The sequence below is a fragment of the Ips typographus genome, linkage group LG6 (assembly GCF_016097725.1).
Source record: "Ips typographus isolate SLU linkage group LG6, UJ_Ityp_2.0, whole genome shotgun sequence".
NCBI classification, from domain to species: domain Eukaryota; kingdom Metazoa; phylum Arthropoda; class Insecta; order Coleoptera; family Curculionidae; genus Ips; species Ips typographus.
In genome coordinates this window covers 10,958,880-10,983,123 of record NC_138427.1, presented here as the reverse complement: position 1 = coordinate 10,983,123, position 24,244 = coordinate 10,958,880, and the positions used below count along the sequence as shown (strand labels likewise).

Sequence of the window (24,244 nt, the reverse complement as noted above, 5' to 3'; positions counted from 1 at the left end):
ACCGTCAAAATTGATAGGAAGAAACTTTTTCAAATAATAGAGTACTGATTAAAATGAAATGAACTCAAATTGGAAAAATTTACATTTTCATTACATCATGATATTTATTCAAAGTAGCTCTACATTGCACTCTGATGATCTAGTAAATTACGTCAGAATTGATTGAAGGGAAAACTGTTTCAAATATTTTTGCTCTAAATTAATTTCAGGATCAAACGACCCTCCATGCGTAAACACGTACCTCAGTAAAATATCTTCGTCGTCCGGCCGTCTACAGTCAACAATCCACCGAGCTATTCTACCTTTAGTTGTGATCGTAGCCTTAGTCTTTGTAGACATGTAATTTTTCCAAAACAAAAAATGGCTCAACCCAATTATGCGTCGCTTAGTATTTTTAGCCAATCGAAAATTAGGGAACAGAAGAAGTTCGAGTCATCCGAAAAGATGGATAAAGGTCGTGAGGCTGGGATTGAACGTTCGTGAAAATTTTAGAAAGTTGGAAGAAAATTTAGCGGTTGTGAAAGTTAATTATGTATTAAATGTGTTTGTAAATGTGTAGGCATATTGTGCTGCTATTTTTCGATGTGCAACTACTAAATGATATTATATTGTAAGTAGGTTCCTTTTTTGTTTGCATATAAGGTTTGATGTTGCTAGTTGCTAAAAACAAATTAAATTTCTTGCCAATCCTCGCCTCACTTTAGGTATATTTTTCTAGGACTCACTCGTTTTAAATATTTGGCACAAACTGTTAGAATTAATGGAGTTCTGTTATTTGTTACTTAGATTTAACTTTATTAGGACTGACAAACTTTATTTGAAGCTATATTGTAAAACGATTTAAAAGAAAATGTCAGGGACACAATCAATGAAAGGGTTTTTTTTTATTAATAACCACGTTGAATCTATCAACTTGTCGTGGTTTTGTGCAGTTGTTTGAGATAATTGTCAATAATGGTCGTCGAGTTCTATTCGTCTGACTTTTTTTAAAATAAACGAAAGAGGGAAATTATTGACTGACGATATTTACATACAGATTGACATAGTATAAATCCGCTTTTTCATTCTTAAAAATTTATACTAAGTCATAGACAATCAATATCTACGACTCGTTAATAATATGAAAAATCTTATGTTAGTTTAGGAAATATTAATAAAAACAATAATGTATCGCCACGCGCATGCCTGTAGCTTGACTAGTCTAAACTGTTAAGTGTTTATTAAATACATATCACTAAAATACATATCTAAAGTGTAAATCGTAATACATATCATAAAAGTATGTGATTAAAGAAAAATAAATAATTATATACTACACTTACACTATATATATCGCGAGCCAAATAATATACTGTTTTTGTTACAATATACACTGTAAAGATATACTCTACACTAAAAAAGAAAATATTAAATTGTAGAATTATGTAGCCCAACTTTAATTAGTAAGCACACATTCTATGTATATGGTTTTTAGTACAAAAAAAGTCTATTAAAGGTTTTAATATCCCAAAAACATTTTTCGGTCCTGTAAGAATTGCTGTTATGGTAAAGATATCAATTTAAACTAGTGATGGGTAAATTACCGATAAAATTACAAACATGTTTCTGGCAGTTCAACTTTGACACCGCTTTTCTCCTTGACTGTACCAAATTTTGTAGTATTTTTTAATATTATTTAATAGGAAATTTAATGAGGATTCCAGAAATGTACTTAAAACAGTAATTTTATCACTCTAAGTGGGTTTTACAAGCGATTTTGTCCGTGACTGTTTATTCAAACGGTGTTACTAGCAGTGCAAACTTTGACACCGCTTTTTTACCCTGACTGTATTAAATTTTGTTGTGTTTTTTTTAGGTTATCAGATAGGAAATTTAATGAGGATTTCAAAAATTTGCTTAAAACAGTCATTTTCCCACTCCAAGTGGGTTTCACAGGCGATTTTGTCCCTGCTTTTCTTTCAAACTGTGTCTCTGGCAGTTTATAATTTGACACCACTTTTCTCTCCGATTTTGTAGTGACTTTTAATGTCATTAGATAGGAAATTTAATGAGATTTCGAAAAATGTGTTTAAAAATTTGATTCGGTCTCTCCAAGTGGGTTTTACAGGCAATTTTGTCCCTGACTGTCACTTCAAACTGTGTTTTTAGCAATTCAAACTTTGACAGCGTTTTTTTCCCTGACTGTATTCGATTTTGTAGTGTTTTTTATGTCATTATATAGGAAATTTAATGAGGATTCCAAAAATGTGCTTAATAATATGATTCGGTCACTCCAAGTGGGTTTTACAGGCAATTTTGTCCTTTAAACCGTGTTCAAATTTTAGATCACAATTTTACTGGCTTAACAAACCAAGTTTTTCCTGAATTACTCAAAAACGGTGAATGTTACAAAAAAATTGCAGAAGACTAAAAATCTTCCTAATCAACTTCTTAACTTTTTACCATTTTAGCTTCCAGTATACAGGGTGTGCATGAAAAGTATGGTGATTGAATATTTTCGGTCACCCTGTACGCAATTTTTCAGATAAAAACACCACTGAAAAGAGACGGTTAATTTGAGCGATTGAACCTCCCTGAACTCTCAAAAATAACCGAGTTACAAGCTTGTCAAATTTAAAAACGACAACTTCCACCAGTTTTTCCTAAATAACTCGAAAACGGTGAAGGTTACGAAAAATTTGAAAGAGCAGAAATTTTCGTAAAGAACTGCTAAACTCATCCCTGGAGTTTTACAGTCCGTCAGTGCCTCTACTATACAGGGGGTGCATGAAAAGTATAGTGATTCAGATTTATGACAGTCATGAAATGATATTTTTCAAGCAAATTTCAATTAGACTCATAAATTTACTGTAAATGGTAAATTTACGCCCATCACTAATTTAAACAGTTCAAACTCTAAAAATGTTCAAAACTCACTTTTTGAACTAAAAACGTTTAGTGGATCAGTTTAGTTCAATGATTTGTTATAATACAATAATTCGAAAACGGTTAAACCAAATGTTAACTTATTATATATTTTTAGAATCAGAAGAAAAATCGTCAACTCACCAGAAAATATAGTTTTAAATATTCAGGATGTTCTATGAAAATTGATCAACTTTCTTTTTTTTTTTTGTTTCATGGTCTCTTATTTAATTTAATAAGATTTTTTGGTGATTTAAGAAAAGTTGGTTAAAAATATAAAGTACAGGTCCAACCCTTTATTTTCTACTCGTAAACTATAGAATTTTGAATCACACTGATAAAATATTAAGCTAATCACACTGTACTACAGTACCGGATTTTTGAAAAATCTGTTATAATTCACAACGAGACTAGTTTGACATTTCTTGTATGGCCTAGTTTGTCACTCTAAACTTTACTAAAAGTATCAGACTTTATATTTTGACAAATTGTCAGCTAATTGTTTCACTTGATATAAACCACACACGTGGTCATAACCAGATTATTTAGACGTTAGAGCAGTGACGTATATGACTATATCGTATAGTAGTGATAATGTTAAATGTAAATGTTGCCTCTAAATACCAAAATAAACGCTTATTATTCGAGTAAAGAAATAATACCTCTATAGTAGATGTTATTTTAGGCAAGTAGTTTTTTCGGCCTTAAATAACTATTAGTAGAATAAAATAACTCTAAAACAACTTACGCTTTAAAAACAATTATACCAACACTGAAAAATAGTAGTCAAAATGGTGAGTACTTACGACATTGTTAATCTCTGTGAACCAAACCAAACAAAAAAAAACTCATCCATAATAATCTAATGGAAAAGCTTTAAATTAACCGCCATTTCGATGTGATATTTATGCGATAACTTGTACATAATATAAACAGCTTAAAAACTAGCAAAAGTCTTTCTAAAGCAAAAAAGCTATCGCAATACAACTCTTAGCAAAATATGTAACATATAGTCACTATAAATGTGCTTCAAATTTAACTGTTTCCATTTTGAGTCAATTTTAAATCGAAAATCAATATGGAGAGAGTGGAATTAAAGTCGCTGTCCCAAAACTCTTATGATTTGATGATGAAATAAAAGGCTTTTACTGTTTCGGTATATGGTTTTAGAACAACCATATTACGCTCTAAAGAGTCAATATTAAATTAGATTTAGATGTAAGATTTTAGATGAGATCCATATTATTATATTATGTAGCCTAATAAGTAACAAACTATACACGTAGGCCTATCTTGTACCAAAAGTTATTAGTTTTATATACACTTCTACCTATTTTGTTATCTTTATATGTATGATGCGTGCGAAAACTTGTAATGTTATCATATATATTTAAAAAATGAAAAATGTTATTACTTTTTGGCATTCGTAAATCCTTTATGTGTTACGTTATCATTGTCTTACCTTATGAATTGAATAAAAGAGGATTATTCCGCAATTAGCTATAATTTGTTTTGTTCTTCCACCGTCAAATTCAGCCTGAGATGCTAAGTTAACATTTGATTGATTGTAGTTTGTGATTGGTCAAGAAAAAGCAACAAGCTGAAATCTGCCTTTTTATCACAATAAACAGCACACTAAATGTGAAATTGACATCGTTTCAATTTAGACCTCAATTCAATGATTTTAGGCTTTTCAGCTTTATAGCTTTGCCGTCTAACATAACAAAAGCTTTAGCACTTTTATACAAAATCAACAATTCTTTAGTAAATAAACATGTTTTTGTATCCTCTTTCTGTGAAACAGTAGTAAACAGATCTTAACAATATTTACTAAACCCACTTACTCCACAGTAACAGGAAAAATGTGTTTTTCTTTACGATTTCCGAGCATTTTTATTATTCACTATACTGAAGACTCAATGAACTTAACTCATTTGCACGTGATAATTAATTTGAACAACTTTATAGGAGAACATGCTATTAGTATAACAAAAGTGTTAATTTTTTAGGTTAGGCGCGTTATTAAAATTTCAATGTCAAACAGGTGTTTAATTACTGGAAATGTTTTTAAAAGTTTTTAAGCCAAAGTTAGGTTTGTAATAGGATAGCAAATTGTCTAAATCCCATGGTCATCTGCCTATGACAAATCAAAAAAGGAAACGAGAATCATTGAGAAAATCGTAAAATTTTAGTTTAGTTAACCAAAGCGTAAATTTGACTATAAAAATTTCCACTAATACATACAAAAACCAATAAAATAGCAATAAAAATTTTGATTTACAGCTTTGAGGCTAGTCATTTTTGGGGCAAACTATTTAATTAAATAAATAGTAAAACGAACAGGTGCAATCCAAATAAGTGACCAATCGCAAAATTATATAATGGTTTTGGGAAGAAATAAATCTATGAAACAGCAATCCGAATCTAGCAGACTAACAAGGTTTATTTAATGTTTGGTATTAATCAAGCGGGACAGTTTAAAGTAGCAGTAAAAAAATGGGACCTTAGCGGGTTTTAATCATTTCGCCGAAACGTGCAGATAAATGCAAATTTTGTTCAACTCCCACCGAGAGGAAAGTGGTATTATGGTTATCTTCTAGACACAATAATAAATTACGAAAGCCATTGCGGTTCTTGTTGAACACCTGTTTTTCACGGTTATGTTAATTAGTCATAAGTTACAGTCGGCGTGAACTAGAAATAAATAACTTGTCAAGTGAAAGCTCAAATAGTTTTTGGCTTTTAACGTTTTTTTTTTTTTTTGTATATTACCAACCCTAAAAATTACAAAAAATAACCCTATTTACCACCTCAAAAGTTGCATTATTTTCTCTAGCACCATTTTCAAATTTGTAGTAATTTTGTAAAATAAAATATGACACTCTGTAATCCATCAAAGTGCACTAAACTAATTTTGAACACATAACTGGAAAACAGTTAGAGTTGTAAACTGCAAGAAGCCAAAAATGTTCCTTCTAAACCTTCTTAACCCAACACCGTAGTGTGCACGAAAACATGGTGGTTCAATTTTTTTGGTACGCATGTACGCAATTTGAATGATAAAATTTGTTGGCTTTTATCACTAAAAAGTGTAGTTCACGGGGGTTCATTTAAGTGGCGTAACCCCTCAAATTCCCAAAAGTAAGCGAGATATAGATTACAAAATGTTTTGCATAAAATTGGATACAAACGGTTAGATTAACGAAAAACTTAGTTTTAATATTCGCCAGTGTCGCTACTATACGCTACTATGACCACCCTGTATGAAATTTTCAAGCTGAAATATTGTGGTTGAGACCACTAAAAAAAGCAGTTTAAGACGGTACTTTTAAGTGGCTCAACCACTCCGAACTAACAGAAATAACCGAGATACAGGGTGTCAAAATTTCAAACTGTACCTTTTTCAGGTTTAAATTTAAAAAAGTCCATTTAAACAGTTTTTGGCAAATATCTCGAAAACCGTTAGAGTTGCGAGAAAACTGCAAGGGATCAAAAATTACTACGTTTCCATGCAAAGTTAGATAGATAACATTTTGTTTATGTTAGATAACATAAACAAAAATTTCATTAATAAAGTAAGTAATAATTACATTTTACCTTATCATGACTACCAGAAATGTTTGGCTGGACGAAGAAGTAAAACTTAAACACAAAACATCAATCAGTATTTTGATACCAAGAAGTATAAAAATGAAGATATTTACCAAATGGTTTATGATGAATTAGTAAAGAAAGGTGTAACTACTAAGAACGTTTTGCAAATTAAAAATAAATGGAAAGCTTTAAAGTGCATGTATTATAAAGTGAAGCGTAAAAATGGGACAAGTGGAGAAGTCCGTTCAGAGTGTAACTATTTTGCCATGCTTGATGAAATATTGAGTGCCAGACCATCATCCAGTTTGTGGGGTAGACACTCTTGACGAATATGAAGAAAGAAGTGCATCGGAACTCAAATGAGACATCTCAATCGTTTCTGCGTTTTGTCAAAAGCTCAATCTAGTTTCAAAACGGAATTGAAAACGATTTGAAAATTAGCATGGAAACGTACTAAATGTTCCCAATGAACTGTTGCATCGACTTATGTCAATTTGAACATTAATTATTGCTGTCACTATACAGGGGGAGCACGGAAATTATTGCTGCTCAACGTTTTTGACCATCATGTAGGTAGTTTTCAAGGTGGAATTTTTTGACCAACAAAGTTCAGTATTATTATTTTGTGCAATACAATATGAACATGATAATATAAACTATATTTATACCCAAATAACAAAATATTTCCAATAAACAATTACAGGCACGTTTTTCAAATAAACTTTGAATTAAAGGCTCGTAAAATGTTTTGTCTATGATTATGCCCGATTTTTCCTAGTATTGGATAATTGCAACTTGTATTTTACGAGTTTCAAATAGATATTAAAAGCAACATAAATAACGTTTAATCTGCTCAAAGAACGGTAATATTTCATTATTGTCTGGAAGATAAACTATTTTAGCGTTTCAGGTAAATTCAAATTGCATGTCTCATAGGGAATTCAGTAAATCAGCAAGATATGCCTCATTTAAATACCTAATGACCTATGTGCATTTTACGATGCCAGTTTAGAATTTAACTGCTTTCGGAAGTGGAACTGTTTTTGGGTTAAGCGGGTTAAAAAATATGTCAAGGGAAGCTCTAAAAGCTTGACCATTGCTTTTGCAGGTCAGGTAAATGTTTTTTATTTACTAGAAAAAATTAACTCATTCGTAAATTTTACATTAAATGAATCACCTGAGTAAGGTATAAAACTAAACCGGGTATAATAAAGAAATTTTCAATGCAAAATTTGCCTGGTAGGACCACCAGTTTGATTCATTCATATAAGTTTTATAATTACGAAACCGTGTTTGTTACACCCACGAGCAAATAAAATTAGCACTTTTTCAGGGACGTTATCACAAAACTATAAAATGATGAACAGTAAAAGAAAAATCTATTAAATGAATAGAGAAAGCGTTTAAAACAAACATTCAGATAATCGGTCTGTTTTATCTAGTTTCATGTCAATATTAATTAAATAGGATTTAAAGCAAATTTATAGCGTTGATTAATTTGTATAGTCAAAGTGTATTATTATAAACCTGTTTCTGAATTTAATATTTTGTTTATTTTTTGTATAACCAATTGACCAAATTTTTAAATTTTAATTTAGTTTCGTGGGAAACACATTTCTTTAATTGATTTTTCAAAAATAAATTGTTATTTATATATTATTTCTGGTGTTTTTATTATTTACATTACACATGTGCAGCAAAAACGTGAAATTTACTGTCCGCGAACGGCAATAAAGCCATAACTCACATTCTAAACGTCCGATTGGGGTGATTTTTACGTTAGCTGGTAGCTTAGACTGTACTCATCATCATCATCAAAAAATCATCTTGTTTAAACTTAATACAGGGGCGTAGCAGCATAAGAAACCCGAGAAATCACCCCAAAGTTACGATATTGATTTTTTGATTCAAGTTAACCATGACTTTGACAGCTTTTGTAGTATTTTTTAAAAAAATTTTCCCTTTTTGGTTTTGGAGATATTTACACAAAATGGCGGTGGTGTCTTTACGGACTGATTTTTTTAGTCAAGGTAGCTCTGACGACCTCTTTTTGGTTTTTTTTTTCAAAATTTTATCTTTTTTAGTTCCGCAGATATTCAAACAAAATGATGGCGCGTGAGCCCTTTGTTGCTCTATTAAATATTGACGATGGTGGCAATCTACTGACGCTACGCTACTGTCTAATTGTGCCACGCACTTTTTGACAGGCTGTCAAATCCAATTCAGTCAATTAAAAAATGATTAGTCTTAATATGACAGTCATCACTTTTTAACTGTCTATAACTCGGTTATTTGACATTTTTCGTAAAATTACTATAGAAAGTGATCGAAAGAGGATTAAAAGTTGTTTAAATTGCTATTTTTAACTACCCTTTAAGTGCTAAAATAACGGAGTTAGAGGCTGCCAAAGTGACAACTGTCAATTTTGTCAAAAAAAGCAGCTGCTGAAAGCTGTGATTTATAGCAAATACTCTATATGTGGACTTACTATTACAAAATTTACATTTCTTTCAATAAATAAATGAAATAACAATCAAAATGTTTTAATATTTTGTTATGTTATGGAATTTATTCAGCATCAATTTATCACTTAGTTCTAATTATTGACAGTAAGTGTAATTTAATGATTTTATATTCTTTTCTTAAGTAAAAAGTGTGAAATCGACTCCGGTGACCCCACATCGTCTGTGGTCTACCCAATTAGAATAAAGCTACTCCGTCGTTGACCCGATGACTCACAATAGAGTCTATATGAAGATATTGATATGTTAATAAAGCGAATAAATACAAATTGCCCAAACCTATTGTGATTCATCGCAAATCCTTATTAATGACCAATAAAACTTCCTATATAAATCCAGTCGCCGACAATAAAAACAAATCTTATCTCTCTCTTGTAGGTATAATATTATAGTTTTGTCGTCGTGGCCAACTTATGATGCCATACATTATAAAAAAATGTAAATTGGCTTTAGCCTCGTGTATTACACATTCAATTTTGAGTCTTATTCATTGAGATCACTGTTTTTGATTCACCATTAACGAAATGAGAAAAAAAAAAACGGATTATGTTAATTTCGTTTGCAATTAAGTGTAATTTATTTGTCTCGTGTGCAAAAAAAAAATTGTTTTACCTGAAATGGATTTCATTGACCTACCGTAACGTTGGACAATTAATGAATGTGTCCCATACAGAAGAAAAGCAATTTTTGTCATCTAACTTATAAAATCTACATTTAAATGCAAATCGTACTTGTTTTGCAGTGTTATTTATCTCTGTGAATCGACATTTACATATAGACAGCTGTTGGTCAATGTTAATATATCCAAATTCAAATGACAATTATTTATAATATTTATTGCATTTTTATTTAGGTTCAGTTGCAAATACTTAGTAGTTGTCACCGAAAGGAGGAACAATTGACGATTCCAAGGCAGACCAAAAAAGCGAAGGTTTATTCCTTGATATTCGACAGATGGATATATCGATTTCGCTGGAATTTAGACACTTTTGCAATATTAATGTTCACTGTTACGTTTCGTTGATTTTCAATATTCACGGCTCGTATTCAGTTACCGACTTCACCATTTTTATCGGTGACTAAAAAAAGTGTACAGGCCACGATAGTTTATAGTGTTGAAGCGCCATTCAGCAAAACGAAAAAACCCATTTACATGTATAATTAAGCGATTTTTAGTAAAATTTACAAAGCGGTCCACCGACTAATTTTAGAAAATTAATTTACGTTAAAAATAGATGTTCCTAATTTGAAATAATTAACGTTTGGATTGTAATCAGATCTCGTATAATATTCAAATGAAACCATCATATACAGTCTGTTATTTGCTAATCAGATTGTATAGAAAAAGTGAGATTGATAATTCAAGTGTAAAACTCAGATTTACAGATAATTTAAGTTACTAAATCATGGGTCATCATATGTGTCAAGTAAAGCAGGACATCTTTGAACTTAAGGTATAGTTGTAAAATTTTGTCTTAACTTAAAAAGAGTGCAGATAGGTAGACACAGACACATAGGTATTCTTGATTTGAACTTTGTGATATTTCTTCATTTACTTACCCCAATACAGAAAGACAAAGAAGATTGATCAGTTATTAGTAAAAACTCTAATTAACTGCTATACATTTTTAGAGTTTTCTCTGGAAGTTTTTTGCTTAATAACATATCTGTAAATCCGTTGAGCATTCAACCTCACTTGATTAAACAAAAAAGAAAATAATTGTCCGAGGTCTCCGACATCAAGACTGTTCCTGCACCGCGATAGCCGGCAGGTCTTCATCAATCGAAAAGTCCTTGGTGATCAAGTCTGGTCGATCCGCAGGATATATAATCAGATGTCGAAATCCTCGCTCCGAGTTTATCTGTGCTGGTCAGACAGTGTGGCGGCGATCAAGTTGTTTTTTATTATTTATTTTTTATTGGTTATCGCTTTCTTCTTCCTCTTCTTTTTCGTTATTATTAATCCGGATATTGGAGCGGTTTCCGCATATCGAAATTGAGTGCCCAGTGATTTTTTTTTTTCATTGATTAGTTTGGATTTTATCTACAAATCCGGTAAGTGTATATTATAGTTATTAAAGTAACATATGTAAATTTTATAAATAGATAAAAGTATGATAAAAGACTATACTGCTAATAAAATTTTTAAAAATCAGACAGGCTATAAACCGGGCAAATGTCGGCATCCTAATGACAAAATTATTTAAATAAATTCTAGGCAATTAACAGTTTCGTGTGTTATTTATATTAGACAGTATGTAAAGTGGGAACTTTTTATATTTTTATATTATATATATTCATACATACATATATTAGGTAAACTGGCGTGGGTCATATGACCTCGTTCGAAAGTGTGAGAAGTAAATTAAACCGAACAGGAAGTGTTAAATGCCAAACTATGAATTCAGGAAGCAGAAGATGTGTTATTATTAATTAATAGTACATGCAAAATAATCATCGCCATTTCTTTAAATTGACCCCCGATCATTTTATTATAAGAGAGAAAATCAAGGTAAACGACTTGAAATCAATCGTACCCTTGCACATTTTTTTGTTTAAGTAACCTTTAAATTAGTATGTTGTATTAAGTAAATAATTTGCATCTTTTAGCATCATGTTACTCTACTCTATTATTGTCACCTCACTGATTTACCTGGTAAATGGATCAATAAAATGCCAAAGAACAATTTTACGTAAGTGTTTTTAATTCGCAATTTAACTGGTATATTAATTAGATATTTGATTATTTAGGTTCAAATGGGGTGACAGCTCAAGAAAAAAAGACCATCATTGACCATCACAATAGAATTAGACAAAGTGTGGCTTTGGGACAAATATGGGGACAACCGCCAGCTTCAAACATGATGGAAATGGTAATTGTGGTTAAACTACCTCTAAAATCATTATTAAAAAAATTGTTTTAAACAGAAATGGGACGATGAGTTAGCCAATCGTGCTCAATGGTGGGCATCCTCCTGTCATTCAGAACGACACGACGAAGGTCGACACAACTGTAAATTTGTTATATTTTTCTTCTTTTTTAAAAAAATGTAAAAAATCTAAATTGTAGCAAGATTTCCGGTTGGCCAAAACATAGCGACTACCTGGACAACAAAACCACCGTCCACTTATGCCGATATTGATTCGGACTTTCCGGACGCCATTCGGAAATGGTTCAACGAGTATAAACTTTTCAATTTCGGCGGAATTGCACGTGGTCGAACCGGACATTACACTCAGGTAATGAAATTCAATCAATCAAGCAATTTTAAAATAGATCCAGACAAACAAAGCAATATGGGAAAGAATATGACAGTTCCCAATTAGTTATAGAAAAAATAAAATGATATGCACATATAACTTATACATGATTTATTTACAAATTTCTCTTTTAACCAAAAATTGAATTTTTAGATGCTGTGGGCAGAAACTAATCTGATTGGATGTGGGTTCGCTTTCTACTACGACCCATCTAAAGGATATACCAAAAATTACGTGTGCAATTACGGACCTGGGTAAGAATCCCACTCTTTCATTATATTCAACCAGTTTTAACTAATTTGAGCGGGAAACAATTATTCAAAATCTGCAACAAAATATTACCGGTTTAATTTTGCCGTATTGTGTGTTAGTAGCATTCTTTGTTTTCGGGGGTACGATTAATTTTCATGAAACGCGTCTAGACTGGTTTGAGTCTTTTGTTTCTGAACGCCCGTAATGAATTCCCTATTTCAATTACAGCGGGAACGTTTTGGGCCAAACTCCCTACGAAAAGGGCTATCCCAGGTGCAATCAATACGGTCTGCTCGAGTCCAGCCAATATTCGGGACTTTGTTGTAAGTACTACCTTAATTAAAAAATAATTAGTGTAATGAAATTTAATCCCCAACTCAATTTATTATAAAGCTTCAGAAAACTTCTCCTTTTTCAAGCTTTTAAGTAACTAACAAATATAATATTTTTCAGCAAAACCCTCATCGTACTATTATGGAATTTCGAATTTCATCTTGGATCGAGTCTCCCAATAGACGAGTACCTAAAATGAGTTGTGATTAAATTGCGCAGAGTTAATATACTCAAGAGTGAGAGTGAATGCGTGGAAAACAGAGAGGAAAATGGAGGAGTTTAAATAATTAGAAAGCCCCTTATATTAACACTGTTGTAGATGAAAGAATTTTGCGAGGCGGTTAAATTGTTGGTTTTTGATTACTGTCCACCGCTCTCTCTCTCTCTCTCTGTTTTGTGTTTGCAAACAATGAATTAAAGCTTTAATGAGATACATTTCTCTAATTGGATTTCTTATTATCAGCATTTTGTTATGTTTTCTTCATAATAATAAATTGGTTGTCGAATGTACGACAACATTTTTGCATTCGTAGAATGTACTTAGGAAGGGAGATCCACTTTATTTATATTGTCCAACTAGGATCTTCCTTTAGGTTAATAATTACAGAAGTATTATAGGTTTAAGATGTAAAATACTCTAGGTTAGTAGTTATTGAATTAAATACAACACTAGTAAAATTAATAAGTTTTTATGTAAATTCTGAACTTCCATTATGCGCCATCTACGTGGAAAACTACAAAATACAGCGTAACAGACTAAATAGGTATTGATTTATGGATTTTTAGATGTGGTCAATAATCCCAAGAACAGATTTCTGCACTACAGTTTTTATGTTCGGTTGCAGCAAAAGACGTGATCGCTATATGTCACGTGATATCAAAATTTATTTTTCTTAATAATAATTGAATGGCTTTTAAACTGGTTTTTAGTATTGGAACTCTTGAACAGTACAAAATTGATATTAGAAGTGAGCTATCCAAAATTGTCACAAGAGAGAACTAAACACAATTTTCTTTCAATAACCGAGATATTAACCGGGAAATAGAGCGGTGCAAGTAGACAAGTGGTTTTTAAGATGTCAGAATTTGACAGCTCATAAATTCGTCCCTGTGACAGTTAGGAAGTTCGTTACCGTCAAAATATAGCTCGTATTTTGGCATTCTTTTACTTAAAAACAATTTTCTTTCAAAAATCACAAATAATCGAGATATTTTACATGAAATACAACAGTGTAACGGTACTAGAAATAGTGAGGGTTTCACAACTTGACAGCTCCTATCTGGGTCCCTGTGACTGTTTTACACAATTTTTCAATGTACATACGAGGGTAAATCAATTTAATAAAGCCTCCTGTCAGGTCAATCTTGTTTATTTGTAACACAACCAAATCTTGAAAACTATCTGAAAGCCAAGTATCAAAACAAGTGGTTTTAAATAATCCAATAATCTATAGTAATGTAAAAATAAAGATGTACTAAATGACTTACAGGTGCTTACAGTGTATTTGTGCTTATTCTTGTTGTACAACTTGCTGAATAATAGGTACATAAACTAACAAAGATTTTCGCATCCAGATGTACCAGTTTTGTAGGGCAACTGTCCAATGTAATTACCCCTAAAATACACAAAAAATTTTTTATTGTGAGCAAAATAGTCATTAAAATACTTACGCTGGTCCATAATTACAAACATATAATTTTTCATATTTGAAAATATTATTAGCTTCGAAATAAGTATAGCCACAACCTACGTACTGAGTGTCAGCCCAAACAACCTAAATGAACACAAAAGCCTAGTTAAAGTGGATGTGCAACAACTTGAGAACTTGTTGGTACACCTGAGTATAATGACCGGTTTGTTTCGCCCCATGGCTGCAACATTTTCCGTACCTATAGTCGACATATTCGTTAAACCAACTCTGAACAGCTTGTGACCAATCAGAGCCCACACTCGGTGCAGTAGACATTGTCAAGTACAAATTTTGACCCACGGCTGGCCATCGACCTGGTTGTACAAATTAGAAATTCTCAAATTTTCAATTTAGCGTTGATTATTTATTACCATCATGCACTGCTTTGTGTGCAAATTCGCAGGAATCTGCAATTTTCTGAGCGGCCGCAGCCAAGGCTGAATCGTATTTCTGAAAAATATAGATAATTATTAAAAAATGTTTTCTTCACAAAGGTAAAACTTACTAATTGTTTAAGGTTGACTCCTCTGGGTTGTCCAGGCACTTTACCATTAGCTATTAACTTTCGAAAATCGTTGTGTTTTTGCACAATCAGTTTAGCTTCAGCTTCATTCACTTTATTGCCTGAAAAAATAAGAAGAAAGGTAGGTTCTTCTTCAATAGGTAGATATATGGTATAGGCCTGACTCATATAGTGCTTTAAATAGAACTATATACTTAAATACTACATGGATGACTAAACAACCCAGAAATTAGTAGATAAACCTTGGACTTATATTTACTAATGCAAATTAAACGTGAGTACTTTGTTGTACAATTTAATTATAATATAGATACTGAAAAATAGTGCGTTTAGAACCGGAAATAATATCACTGTGGCCTTTCCGAAGTCGGTCTTAACTAAGTGTTCTTCAGGGGTCAAAAGCGTTAAAAGTTCCTTTAAAAGGCACATGGATGAAAAACCAACACACAACATGCAAAACACCCCACACACTAATCATCTTAAAGTAACTGAAAGTAATTTGTGCACACATTTCCAACCAACAAACTTTGTATGAGTTTCCATTTTCCACCTTCTTATAAGTTAGCTAGTAACATTAGCTTTAGTAAAATAAAAATAAATCTACCGTATGATTATTATAGACTTAATTAAGAAAAACTTACCGTAAATTTTCACACATTTAGAGGTCCAACCAAATTCCAGCAAATTAAACAGCAGAAAGCAAGCAAACAGTAGCGATTTGAACATTGTTGATCAACTACAAATTGATTTCTAAATAAAACCCGACGGCACTCTAAACGGTAATTAAAACAACGAACTTACACATAAAATGAATTTTCCTGTGACAAAAGTATTGATAATTTTAACAACCTTAATTGCTACTATTGTTTGCTTTTTTTGAATTGTCTTTTAATTGGAACAATACTTATATAATTATATGTTCTAGGAATTGCGTTAGTTCGATATTGTTAAATGATTAATCATTCGTACCAGAATGTGATATATTACAAGAAAATCACGATTAATAAGTAAATATTGACCACACTCTAAACAATAAAAACAGCAACATTAAAACTGCATCTTTATAAACATAATTCTTTACATACATTATGGATTTATTTAATTACTGTTACTTTGACTTCTAAATAGAAGTGATAGGTTTTTACTTTTACCATTAAATATGAATTTTGAATACAGCTGATTGAACTGCCGTATCAACCAAATTTACATAAAAATTTCAATCTTCTTCGTCACTTTCAATAACGCGGCTTCGTTTGGCTATAGGTTTCTCATTATCTGAATCAGACAGCGCTCTTTTCTCCTTTTCTAACTCGTCGTCGTCACTGTCACTTTCCAGAACAAGCCTAGACTTTTTTCGAAAACTTGAATCACTAATTTCTTCATTTGGTACATCCTGATTATCATCTAAATTGAATTCTTGAACAGTAAACTCGGTAGTTGACGACTGTTCTTCGGGAGGCTCAAAAACAATTATTTTCTCTGAAATCTCAGTCTCAACTTTGGACATGGATTTTAGTTTAGTGAACACATCTTCATCGTCAGAGCTTTCAACAGGCTGCACAGTTTCTTGCGGTAGGTCCAAAGTGTTGTCCAACGCACTTTGAATCAAATCGCAGAAATCTTGAAGCTGCTCCGGAGTTAAAGTGACTGGAATACGCCAATACACCTCCTACAAGACGAAATAACGGTCAAAATTAACAGAGGTTAGGGAAAGTTAAGCTTAAACGCGGAGGGATCAATATTGGGAAACAGTTCTCTGTCTGATTTAAAGTCAAGACATTATTGATCAGCTTGAATCAAGAAAGCGCCATCTGCCGCTTTTGGGTTTAATTTAAAAGTTTCCAGGAAAATATCCAGAAATTTTGAGTAAGTATCGATTTCTTCGGTGGCTTCAAATCCTAGGTGAAGGCTAGATGGTATCCCTATAGTATATTTTGAGAACTTTAGGAGTAAATTTGCAATAGAAAAATGGAATATTAAACTTATGATTATGATTAAATCTATAAATTAAATCAAAGTAACGCTTTTAGTTACTGAAAGTTGTAAGCAATTACGACGGCTATGAGAACAAAAATCTAAGCGGATTTAGGGGTACTATTGCCAAATGAATGTGGTGTCCAATTGATACCATTCAAGCAAATTAATAAAAATAAATGTCAGCGCTAGTCAAAGTGATGATAATCTTCTCTGCTATTTAGGTAAATTTAAAGCTAACTCAGCAAGCAATCCAAGGTGATAGAAACCAAACTATTGAGGCGAAAAGCCGTAGAGTTTCGATTAATGATTAATAAACCTCCAAAGTTAAAGGGAGAAAACTGGGAAATTCCTGATTAGGCGCAAAATTTGAAATTGCTTACCTGTTCGTCGAAAGGGGGACAAACTCCGAAAGCTTTGAGCAGTTGTTGGAACTCGACGTTTTCCATAGCTGTTTCTGCATAATCCATTACGGGAACTAATGGAATACCTTCATTATTCCCGACCTCGTAATCTTCGATGGCGTCGCCTAAACTCTCTTTTAACCACTCCAGAGATTCCCGCATTTCTGGGAAAGATGAAAGACTAATTAATATCCCGAAATTCTATTTCGAGTGCGATAACGTCAACCAAAATTTGCCTGTCTCTCTCAGTGGATAAAAGTCGGTTGGATTGACATCGAATCGAACTTTCAGCCTTGTCCGTAATTAAATCGGGATTATGTCTCAAATAAAATTTTATCGCTTTGAATAGACCTTTTGAAGAGAAATTGACTTACCATCACTAGTGATTTTAAGCAGAATCTCAACTATTTTAGTCTTGGAAGCTGGAACATATTTCGGTGACCTCTTTGGTGCGGCTTTGGGAGCTTTCTTGGTTTTTTTAGGGCCTCTCTGGTTTACCGGATTATTACTGGACCTTCCATCTGGTTCATCGTCGCTCAGATCACTAGCAGAGGATTGGTCTGAGCGTTGACTTTGAGCTGCAAAAAAATACTAGTTAGAAATCTTGAGCGCAAAGTAATGCTAATTGTCTTTGCTCTAAAATTAGACCATTTCCATTCAATATCATTGTTTTTCCCGAAATCCAGACTCTGGCGCGTATAAATTCAGACGAAACCTTCAAACCGCAAACGAATCGCTGCCACTTTTCTTCCGTTCCCCACAAATAAATTCCCGACTGTTTCAATCGAAATAATTAATACGAGGGGAAGGTTCAATGAATAAGTGCTAGAGCGATTTAAGACGAAGTAGCGTTGTAATTATTGCTGGGGAGTTACAATAAAGTATGCAGAATACAAATACCCTGTTACTGTTGCCGTCAGAGAAAATTATTTTCCACAGTAATAGTAAATGGAAACTTCATCTAAAAGTAATACATACAGTAACATAACACAAATCGAAAAAGTTCAGCGCATTAAACTTTCCGGGCATCACGGTTTTCCGAATCAAAACAAATGACAATGACGAGTTTTAGAGTAATCCCTCAATGGAACAAACGTTTGGAATAGACCAAAATGTCATTACGCTGAATTTGTATGTTTTGTTTTAGTTGCATTATTAGTTTTGATATACCAGATCTAATTTGCTTTGAACCTTCAGTTACTCAAAGTACTTTTGAGCTTTCTGTACGTTCCAAGCTAAATTAAATATTCCAGAGGCGTGCTAGCCCATCGGGAAGCCTTAAAAACCCGTTATTGATGGCCTGCCAATCGGATCCGGTTTAATTAAAGGAAGTGTTCGAAGAGAGAATTTACTTAAGCGGACATTTATTATGTCTATGCACTTCGTGCTAGGAATTAAGCCGTTTTTGCATGGGCGAACACCGGTTTTGTTTGTTTAGGAATCAACAGTGTTTTGTATAAAATAAGACACTCAACTTTATTCATATAAATATGGAAAAACGCTAGAAAGTGTCACAAACAGTGAAAATCTCCTTCTTGTCGTCGCCGTAGTATTTGCGAAACACTTTGACCTTAGATATATTTGTCTGGGACTGCGATCTATCACTGTCGACTTGCCTTAATGCAGAAACGGTCCTTTTCTCCGAGCTGTTTGGTCTGTTAAAGTATATGTTTGTTTTTGTGATATACGAGAGGTAACAAGGCTATGTCAATGCATTTCGAGTGGAGACCATGTCAACATATACACACGTTAGATGATGTTTACTGGAGAGGGACCCAAATGCCATTTACAGGAGTGTTTACTCTGTCAATCTTAAGTTGTAATTGCGATGATTTCAGGTTAAATTAGTTTAAAACTATCTTATTATGTGCAGCATTTGCGTAAATTAGTGTAGATACATTTTATTTAGGAGAAAGTGGGTTTCATACTTTCATAAATTATGACAGCAAGTTCTACTGATAGTCACTCCAATTCTTAGATTCTGACGCCTGTTTTCACCGATTGTGTATAATAATTATACAGGATTCTACAAATTTTAGGATATACTTTGAATGAATGACTCTACAGGACGAACAAATATAAATGTGACAAAAGAAACCAATCTTCAGAATACTATTGAAATAGTTCCCAAATCTTCTAGTAATAATTCAGTAACAACTACTTTGAAAAAGATATTTACGTGTATTTTACTCTCACAAAGTATGAATAATACTGTTAAACTGGCGTTTTCACATGCACGCATCTCCCAGGAAATCAAAATAGGCCCGTCACCTGTTCGTTGTATTATCAGGCCCACGACCTTTGTAGGGCCAGGTACGCGCCTATTTAACCCTAAGCTGTTTATTCTGCATTGTTTACCCTACTAATTACCCACGATTCGCATGGTCTGAATATGAATTATTCATGGAGAGAGTGGGGAAAGATTCGAAACTGCCGTCGTTTTTTGTCTGGGCCCTTTTTCGTGTTTCAACGGTCGCCGTGCACGTTTGGACACTTCATCCATTAACTAACAAGCATTTTCCGATTGAGCGGTATTAAAAAATCGCCGAACAAAAAACTCGGACGAATGGGAAAGAGAATAGAGAGGCGTCATTAGTCAAAAAGTCGAAAATGTGATTGGTCTTTTGTTACCCTTTGGTTGTTAATTGTGGAATAAATCCCGGAATTTCCTGTCAAAGGTCATCACTGAAAAAATCAATTTTGGTTATAACTCGCGTTAAAAAAAGTTTGTGTTGGATTGTTTCTGTATGGTATAAATCTTGAAAGATGCTGGCAAAGGTCTAAACCGCCCATATCGAAGCCGGACCGACGTCAATGCGTGCTGAAACAGCTTATCCGGACATATACATCTTCCTTAACCGAAAACATAAAAGCGGAGATCAGCAGATATTAACGTCGTAAATCAAAGTCGATCCTGGGTGTATTAAAGCAAACTTTTTCCGATATTTGATACATGTGCCGTAAACACCGATGCGGATGTTAATAATGCATCGCCTACAAAGGGCTTATCTTGTTCAAAAAAAGGACCGTTTTTACGACGTATCCCTTCATGTTCAGGTAGTTTTTTGTATATCTGCAAAAAAAAACAAACTCAAATCCAGGATTGTCCCGTCAAATTCAATTTAAATCGTGTTGTTTAGGAGGAGGCTGGGACGGGCTATTGTACAACACGCAAAAATCGGACATTTGCTGACGTCACAAATAGCAAAAGTGCACGCCAGACTGATTGCGAATGCACACCCAACGGAATTTGTCCGATTGGCTAGTTCCATATGCAAAATCCCTGGGATTTTGCTGTTCCCCGTTAAACTGAAAGGCTGATAGCTTCCTGTTATCCATTGAATGGGGGGACGTGTCTAGCTGAGACTTTTTAAATTTCGCTAATCCTTTAGTAGTTGGAAAATTCGCAGTGCATGACCCCCTTTTTTTTTTGTTGCACTCTCAGTGATGAGGAATTGAGATGGAAGAGAGAAATCCACGGTGGTTTTAAAATACGAGTTATAATCGCTCACCCTATATAATACAGGTCGTAGAGATAGAAATCCATGTTCGATTTGGTGAAATACATCTTTCGGTGCCGTCACATCCGATAATTTATTGCTGCAAAGTGAGAAGAGCGACCCGTGTTTGATTGTTTGTCGTGGAACTGGGGAAAAGATGAAATATAGTCGACTGTGTTTTAAAATCCGAATGCTTTATGAGACTTTTTCGCAGACAGGAAAAAAATAATCCTCGAAAGCGCGAGCTGGAAAATATTTCCCCTTCAAAATCACAGTTTTTTTTATGTGATGAATTGGGGTAATTGAATGTAGATGGAAGGGCTACGTTTTATGGCTGGCAATTTCTTGGTGTATATTTTACTGGTGCCGCCGCCCAACCCACCCATATTTCTTTTCGTTGTCAATCCACCTCATTTCGCATCCAAAGAATACTCCCAAACGCATATTTCAATGCTTGTCTGGGCTTCTTGCACAACAAATGGCTTGCAGTGTAGCAATTTCGTGACAGACGGTCTGAGCAGTTATAAAATGGGTTCCGGGCACGAAAATCACGTTCTTGGGAAAGTTTGCCAAACGTGTTTGTGACTTATGGAGATTTTCGTGGAATATGCGATAACGTAAGTACGTTTCTCCTGTGCAATTCAATTTTAATCGAGAAAGAGTGTAAAACTCTTATTAATGACAACACGATTTTGTTCTAAATTTTCTTTGAAACTTTTTGTTCTACATGACTTCTAGTCTATTAGTTCGAGTTATATAAATGTAATACTAAAATTACGTGTAGTATCATTGGAAATTGTTGGGTGAGGTAGTCAGGGGCGTAAAAAGGAGCGTCCGGACACTAATTGATTAAAAACTGACCTTTTTTTCTTCTCTGTGTTTTAACCACAAAAGAATAAAATAATTACATAAAACCCACATGAACTATTTCCCTTATAGGGCTAGTACATGTTTTTGACGGATCCCTTAAACGATAATAACAACATATTTCTCAAGTCTGTTGGGATGCCACTATAAAACCATGTTCATCCCTCAAAAGTCAATAATTCATAACCATAAATAACCCTCACGAGATAGATTTTCCAAAGCGGGAAAGAAACAAGGGGATGTCGGACTCACCCCCTGTTTGGTGCGTAATTTATTTGCACCAAAAGGGACCAGAGGGCGTGCACACAATTTTTCTTAAGGACCCTTCAACTTTCCCTTCTTTTACCCTGCGGATCGGTCAGTTTTGTATGGTAATGACACCAAATTATTCATTGCATTCTAGTATTAGAATTAATCATATTTACTTTTAACTCAGTAGCGTGATAACCAAAGTGTGGTCAGAAAATGGATGTTTTTGTGATAAATTTCAAATCTGAAAGCACAGCAAAATGAAGTGGGCCCTGAAAACTTTATCAAATTAATGTTTGTGTCGCGAAAGCACCGCAATTGTCCTGGAAAACGGTGAAATCTCTGGTATAAATCAAATATTTTATCAGGAACGGCGTTTGTTTTGAAAACGAGAAAATAAACGAGTACCTCGACTCCAACACCTCTTATCACCACTCAGTTTCCAGATGTTTTTTAGGCCATCATCAGGACTTCTACAAAATTGTTCGTTTGGTGACTAGACTGTATTCCTAAAGTAAATAACTATTTAGGTACTCAATTTGGAAGACGATATTTGTATAAGCTACAGTTTTCTAGCGGAAAAGGGGAATGAAAACACGTTTTCGAAACTTTCACGGTAATAAAACCCGAAGTAACTTTTTCGACGTAAGCCATAAGAATGTTGGCCTTTTTTCATTTTACCTCGGCGAGCACGCACGCCGACAAAGAGCTTTCCATCGTAATAAAAAATCACTGCTTTCGAAACGAATCGTGGTCGAAATTGAAAGCGAAAATAACGTGTGCAATATCGACAAAAATTCACACCAGTCGATTTTATTTCCTTCTTGGATTCTGAACACTTTGATATTTGATTCCGTGAAGATTTCTGGAAGAAGGAGCCACTAATGTAATAAAACACAGTGATTTTGATAAGACTATGATGAATTCTAATAAATATCTGCGGCAAGCGATCGATCTTTTAAAAAAGAACAATCTATTTAAATTTCCATTGGGGATTTATGGAGCTGATCAGTCCTCGAACTGATTTAGCGATTGCGGAATATAACCAAATTGCACCGAAGTGTATAATTGGATCTGAACGAATCTCAAGTGAAAAATTAATTCGTAAAAATCCGGGACAATATTGAAAAAGGTTTTCAATGTCAAACCATTCGTACATAAGGTTTCAATGGTGGAAAATATTATTATGCTATTCTGAAAACTTTCATATTCCACATATTCTGAAAATTTAATTTTTGTCTTGCATATTATATGCATAACGCCTCTGGCTATTCATTCGGAACGTAAAAATTAATAAATTCCACTGTATGGAACATGACCCGGAGTAAATTTAAAATTTAAAATAACGTAAGCGTTAAACTAGGCTCTGCAACTGAACATTTCCCATTTCTCTGCACCCGAAGCTTAAACTGTCTTGTCAAATGGCGGTCGGGAAATTGTGTTGTGTGCATGCCAAAATGTAAAGAGACTTCCACGCGGCTTTTTATAGGAAAATTATTCTGAAAGTTGGCCCGCGCCATTCTCATTTTGTATGGTATTAAAACGGGCCCGGGCCCCTATAATAAGGCTCTCCTTAAAGCAAGGGTGATTTTAGTTTAAGACCAGATATTTTAATAAAATCTTACTTCCCCACAGATTCAGCTTTTACTACCAAAATCTGATAGCAAAAACAAAAGCAACAACTTACATTTCCGACCTTGTCTCGACCTTTTCTTGTAAATTTCCTTTCTGTCCATGATTAAGCCCATTACAAGTAGTTTTTCGGCGACTCGGTTTTTAGGCCTGGCAACGTCCAAGTTTTGGATAATGTTACCCAAAGGATCTGCTCAAGAAAAACAAACACAACATAAGGCAACAAAGAAAACGTAGCAAATGGCCACTTACCCTCGGAATCTTTGAATTGTTCGAACAGTTCCTGTAAATTAGATTCCTCTTGGGCAGTCCACATTTTTGGTGTTTTCGACGGCTTTTTTCGTCCTTTATAGTCCACTAGCAGCATTAGTTCCTTCAATTTCTTTAGCACTTGTCTGCGACTTTTAGTCTGATCGATCAGATTAGACGTAACCCAGTCCACCACATCTGAAAACAACCATTTCTCAAGTTAATTTAAGGACAAAGTTTTATTCTCCACTTGTAAATTTCTTAAACAAAAGCGCAGCACTTACGGGAG

At 33.6% G+C, this 24,244-nt stretch overlaps 4 protein-coding genes across 7 annotated transcripts in view; 2 read left to right on the top strand and 2 right to left on the bottom strand.

Moving 5' to 3' along the window:
• Positions 1-4,410, top strand: part of LOC145730095 (acetylcholinesterase-like) — a 28,751-nt gene extending 24,341 nt beyond the window's left edge. Inside the window, exon 6 of the mRNA XM_081981093.1 lies at positions 210-4,410. Within this exon, the coding sequence (XP_081837219.1) occupies positions 210-343 (134 nt within the window). The 3' untranslated portion in view covers positions 344-4,410. The remainder of the gene's footprint in view (positions 1-209) is intronic.
• A 6,142-nt stretch (positions 4,411-10,552) lies between these two features.
• On the top strand, positions 10,553-13,547 carry LOC145730089 (venom allergen 5-like). The gene is made up of 8 exons (XM_081981086.1): positions 10,553-11,075; positions 11,631-11,713; positions 11,772-11,893; positions 11,949-12,033; positions 12,091-12,260; positions 12,435-12,535; positions 12,762-12,856; positions 12,987-13,547. The coding sequence occupies exons 2-8, from the start codon at positions 11,635-11,637 to the stop codon at positions 13,046-13,048; spliced, it is 714 nt and encodes a 237-aa protein (XP_081837212.1). The 5' UTR covers positions 10,553-11,075; positions 11,631-11,634; the 3' UTR covers positions 13,049-13,547.
• On the bottom strand, positions 12,987-15,881 carry LOC145730090 (salivary antigen-5-like). Of its 3 annotated transcripts, none has more exons than XR_014178538.1 (7): positions 15,722-15,881; positions 15,063-15,181; positions 14,929-15,007; positions 14,705-14,871; positions 14,538-14,641; positions 14,365-14,482; positions 12,987-13,056 (listed from the first exon to the last, which is right to left on the bottom strand). XR_014178538.1 is itself a non-coding variant. In XM_081981087.1 (6 exons), the coding sequence occupies exons 1-6, from the start codon at positions 15,804-15,806 to the stop codon at positions 14,419-14,421; spliced, it is 618 nt and encodes a 205-aa protein (XP_081837213.1). In that variant the 5' UTR covers positions 15,807-15,881; the 3' UTR covers positions 14,221-14,418. The 3 variants fall into 3 exon arrangements, 1 of the variants encoding a protein (XP_081837213.1); XR_014178537.1 differs by lacking the exon at positions 12,987-13,056 and adding an exon at positions 14,221-14,268; XM_081981087.1 differs by lacking the exon at positions 12,987-13,056 and having other exon boundaries at positions 14,221-14,482.
• A 165-nt stretch (positions 15,882-16,046) lies between these two features.
• The window catches only part of LOC145730087 (protein timeless homolog), a 50,423-nt gene continuing 42,225 nt past the window's right edge, over positions 16,047-24,244 (bottom strand). The window contains exons 17-21 of one of the 2 annotated variants that reach the window (XM_081981083.1): positions 23,959-24,153; positions 23,762-23,899; positions 17,833-18,036; positions 17,438-17,622; positions 16,047-16,749 (exon numbers count right to left, since the gene is read on the bottom strand). In XM_081981083.1, the coding sequence (XP_081837209.1) occupies positions 16,297-16,749; positions 17,438-17,622; positions 17,833-18,036; positions 23,762-23,899; positions 23,959-24,153 (1,175 nt within the window). In that variant the 3' untranslated portion in view covers positions 16,047-16,296. The remainder of the gene's footprint in view (positions 16,750-17,437; positions 17,623-17,832; positions 18,037-23,761; positions 23,900-23,958; positions 24,154-24,244) is intronic. The other variant, XM_081981084.1, reaches the window with a different exon arrangement.

Excerpts from the sequence above, each read along its gene's own strand:
- LOC145730090 (XM_081981087.1), bottom strand. The coding sequence starts at position 15,806 with ATGTTCAAATCGCTACTGTTTGCTTGCTTTCTGCTGTTTAATTTGCTG. Across the intron at positions 15,008-15,062 it reads GAGTCAACCTTAAACAATTA|AAATACGATTCAGCCTTGGC; the intron begins GTAAGTTTTACC and ends TATATTTTTCAG. Across the intron at positions 14,642-14,704 it reads AAACCGGTCATTATACTCAG|GTTGTTTGGGCTGACACTCA; the intron begins GTGTACCAACAA and ends GTGTTCATTTAG.
- LOC145730089 (XM_081981086.1), top strand. The coding sequence starts at position 11,635 with ATGTTACTCTACTCTATTATTGTCACCTCACTGATTTACCTGGTAAAT. Across the intron at positions 11,714-11,771 it reads ATGCCAAAGAACAATTTTAC|GTTCAAATGGGGTGACAGCT; the intron begins GTAAGTGTTTTT and ends TTGATTATTTAG. Across the intron at positions 11,894-11,948 it reads CTTCAAACATGATGGAAATG|AAATGGGACGATGAGTTAGC; the intron begins GTAATTGTGGTT and ends TGTTTTAAACAG.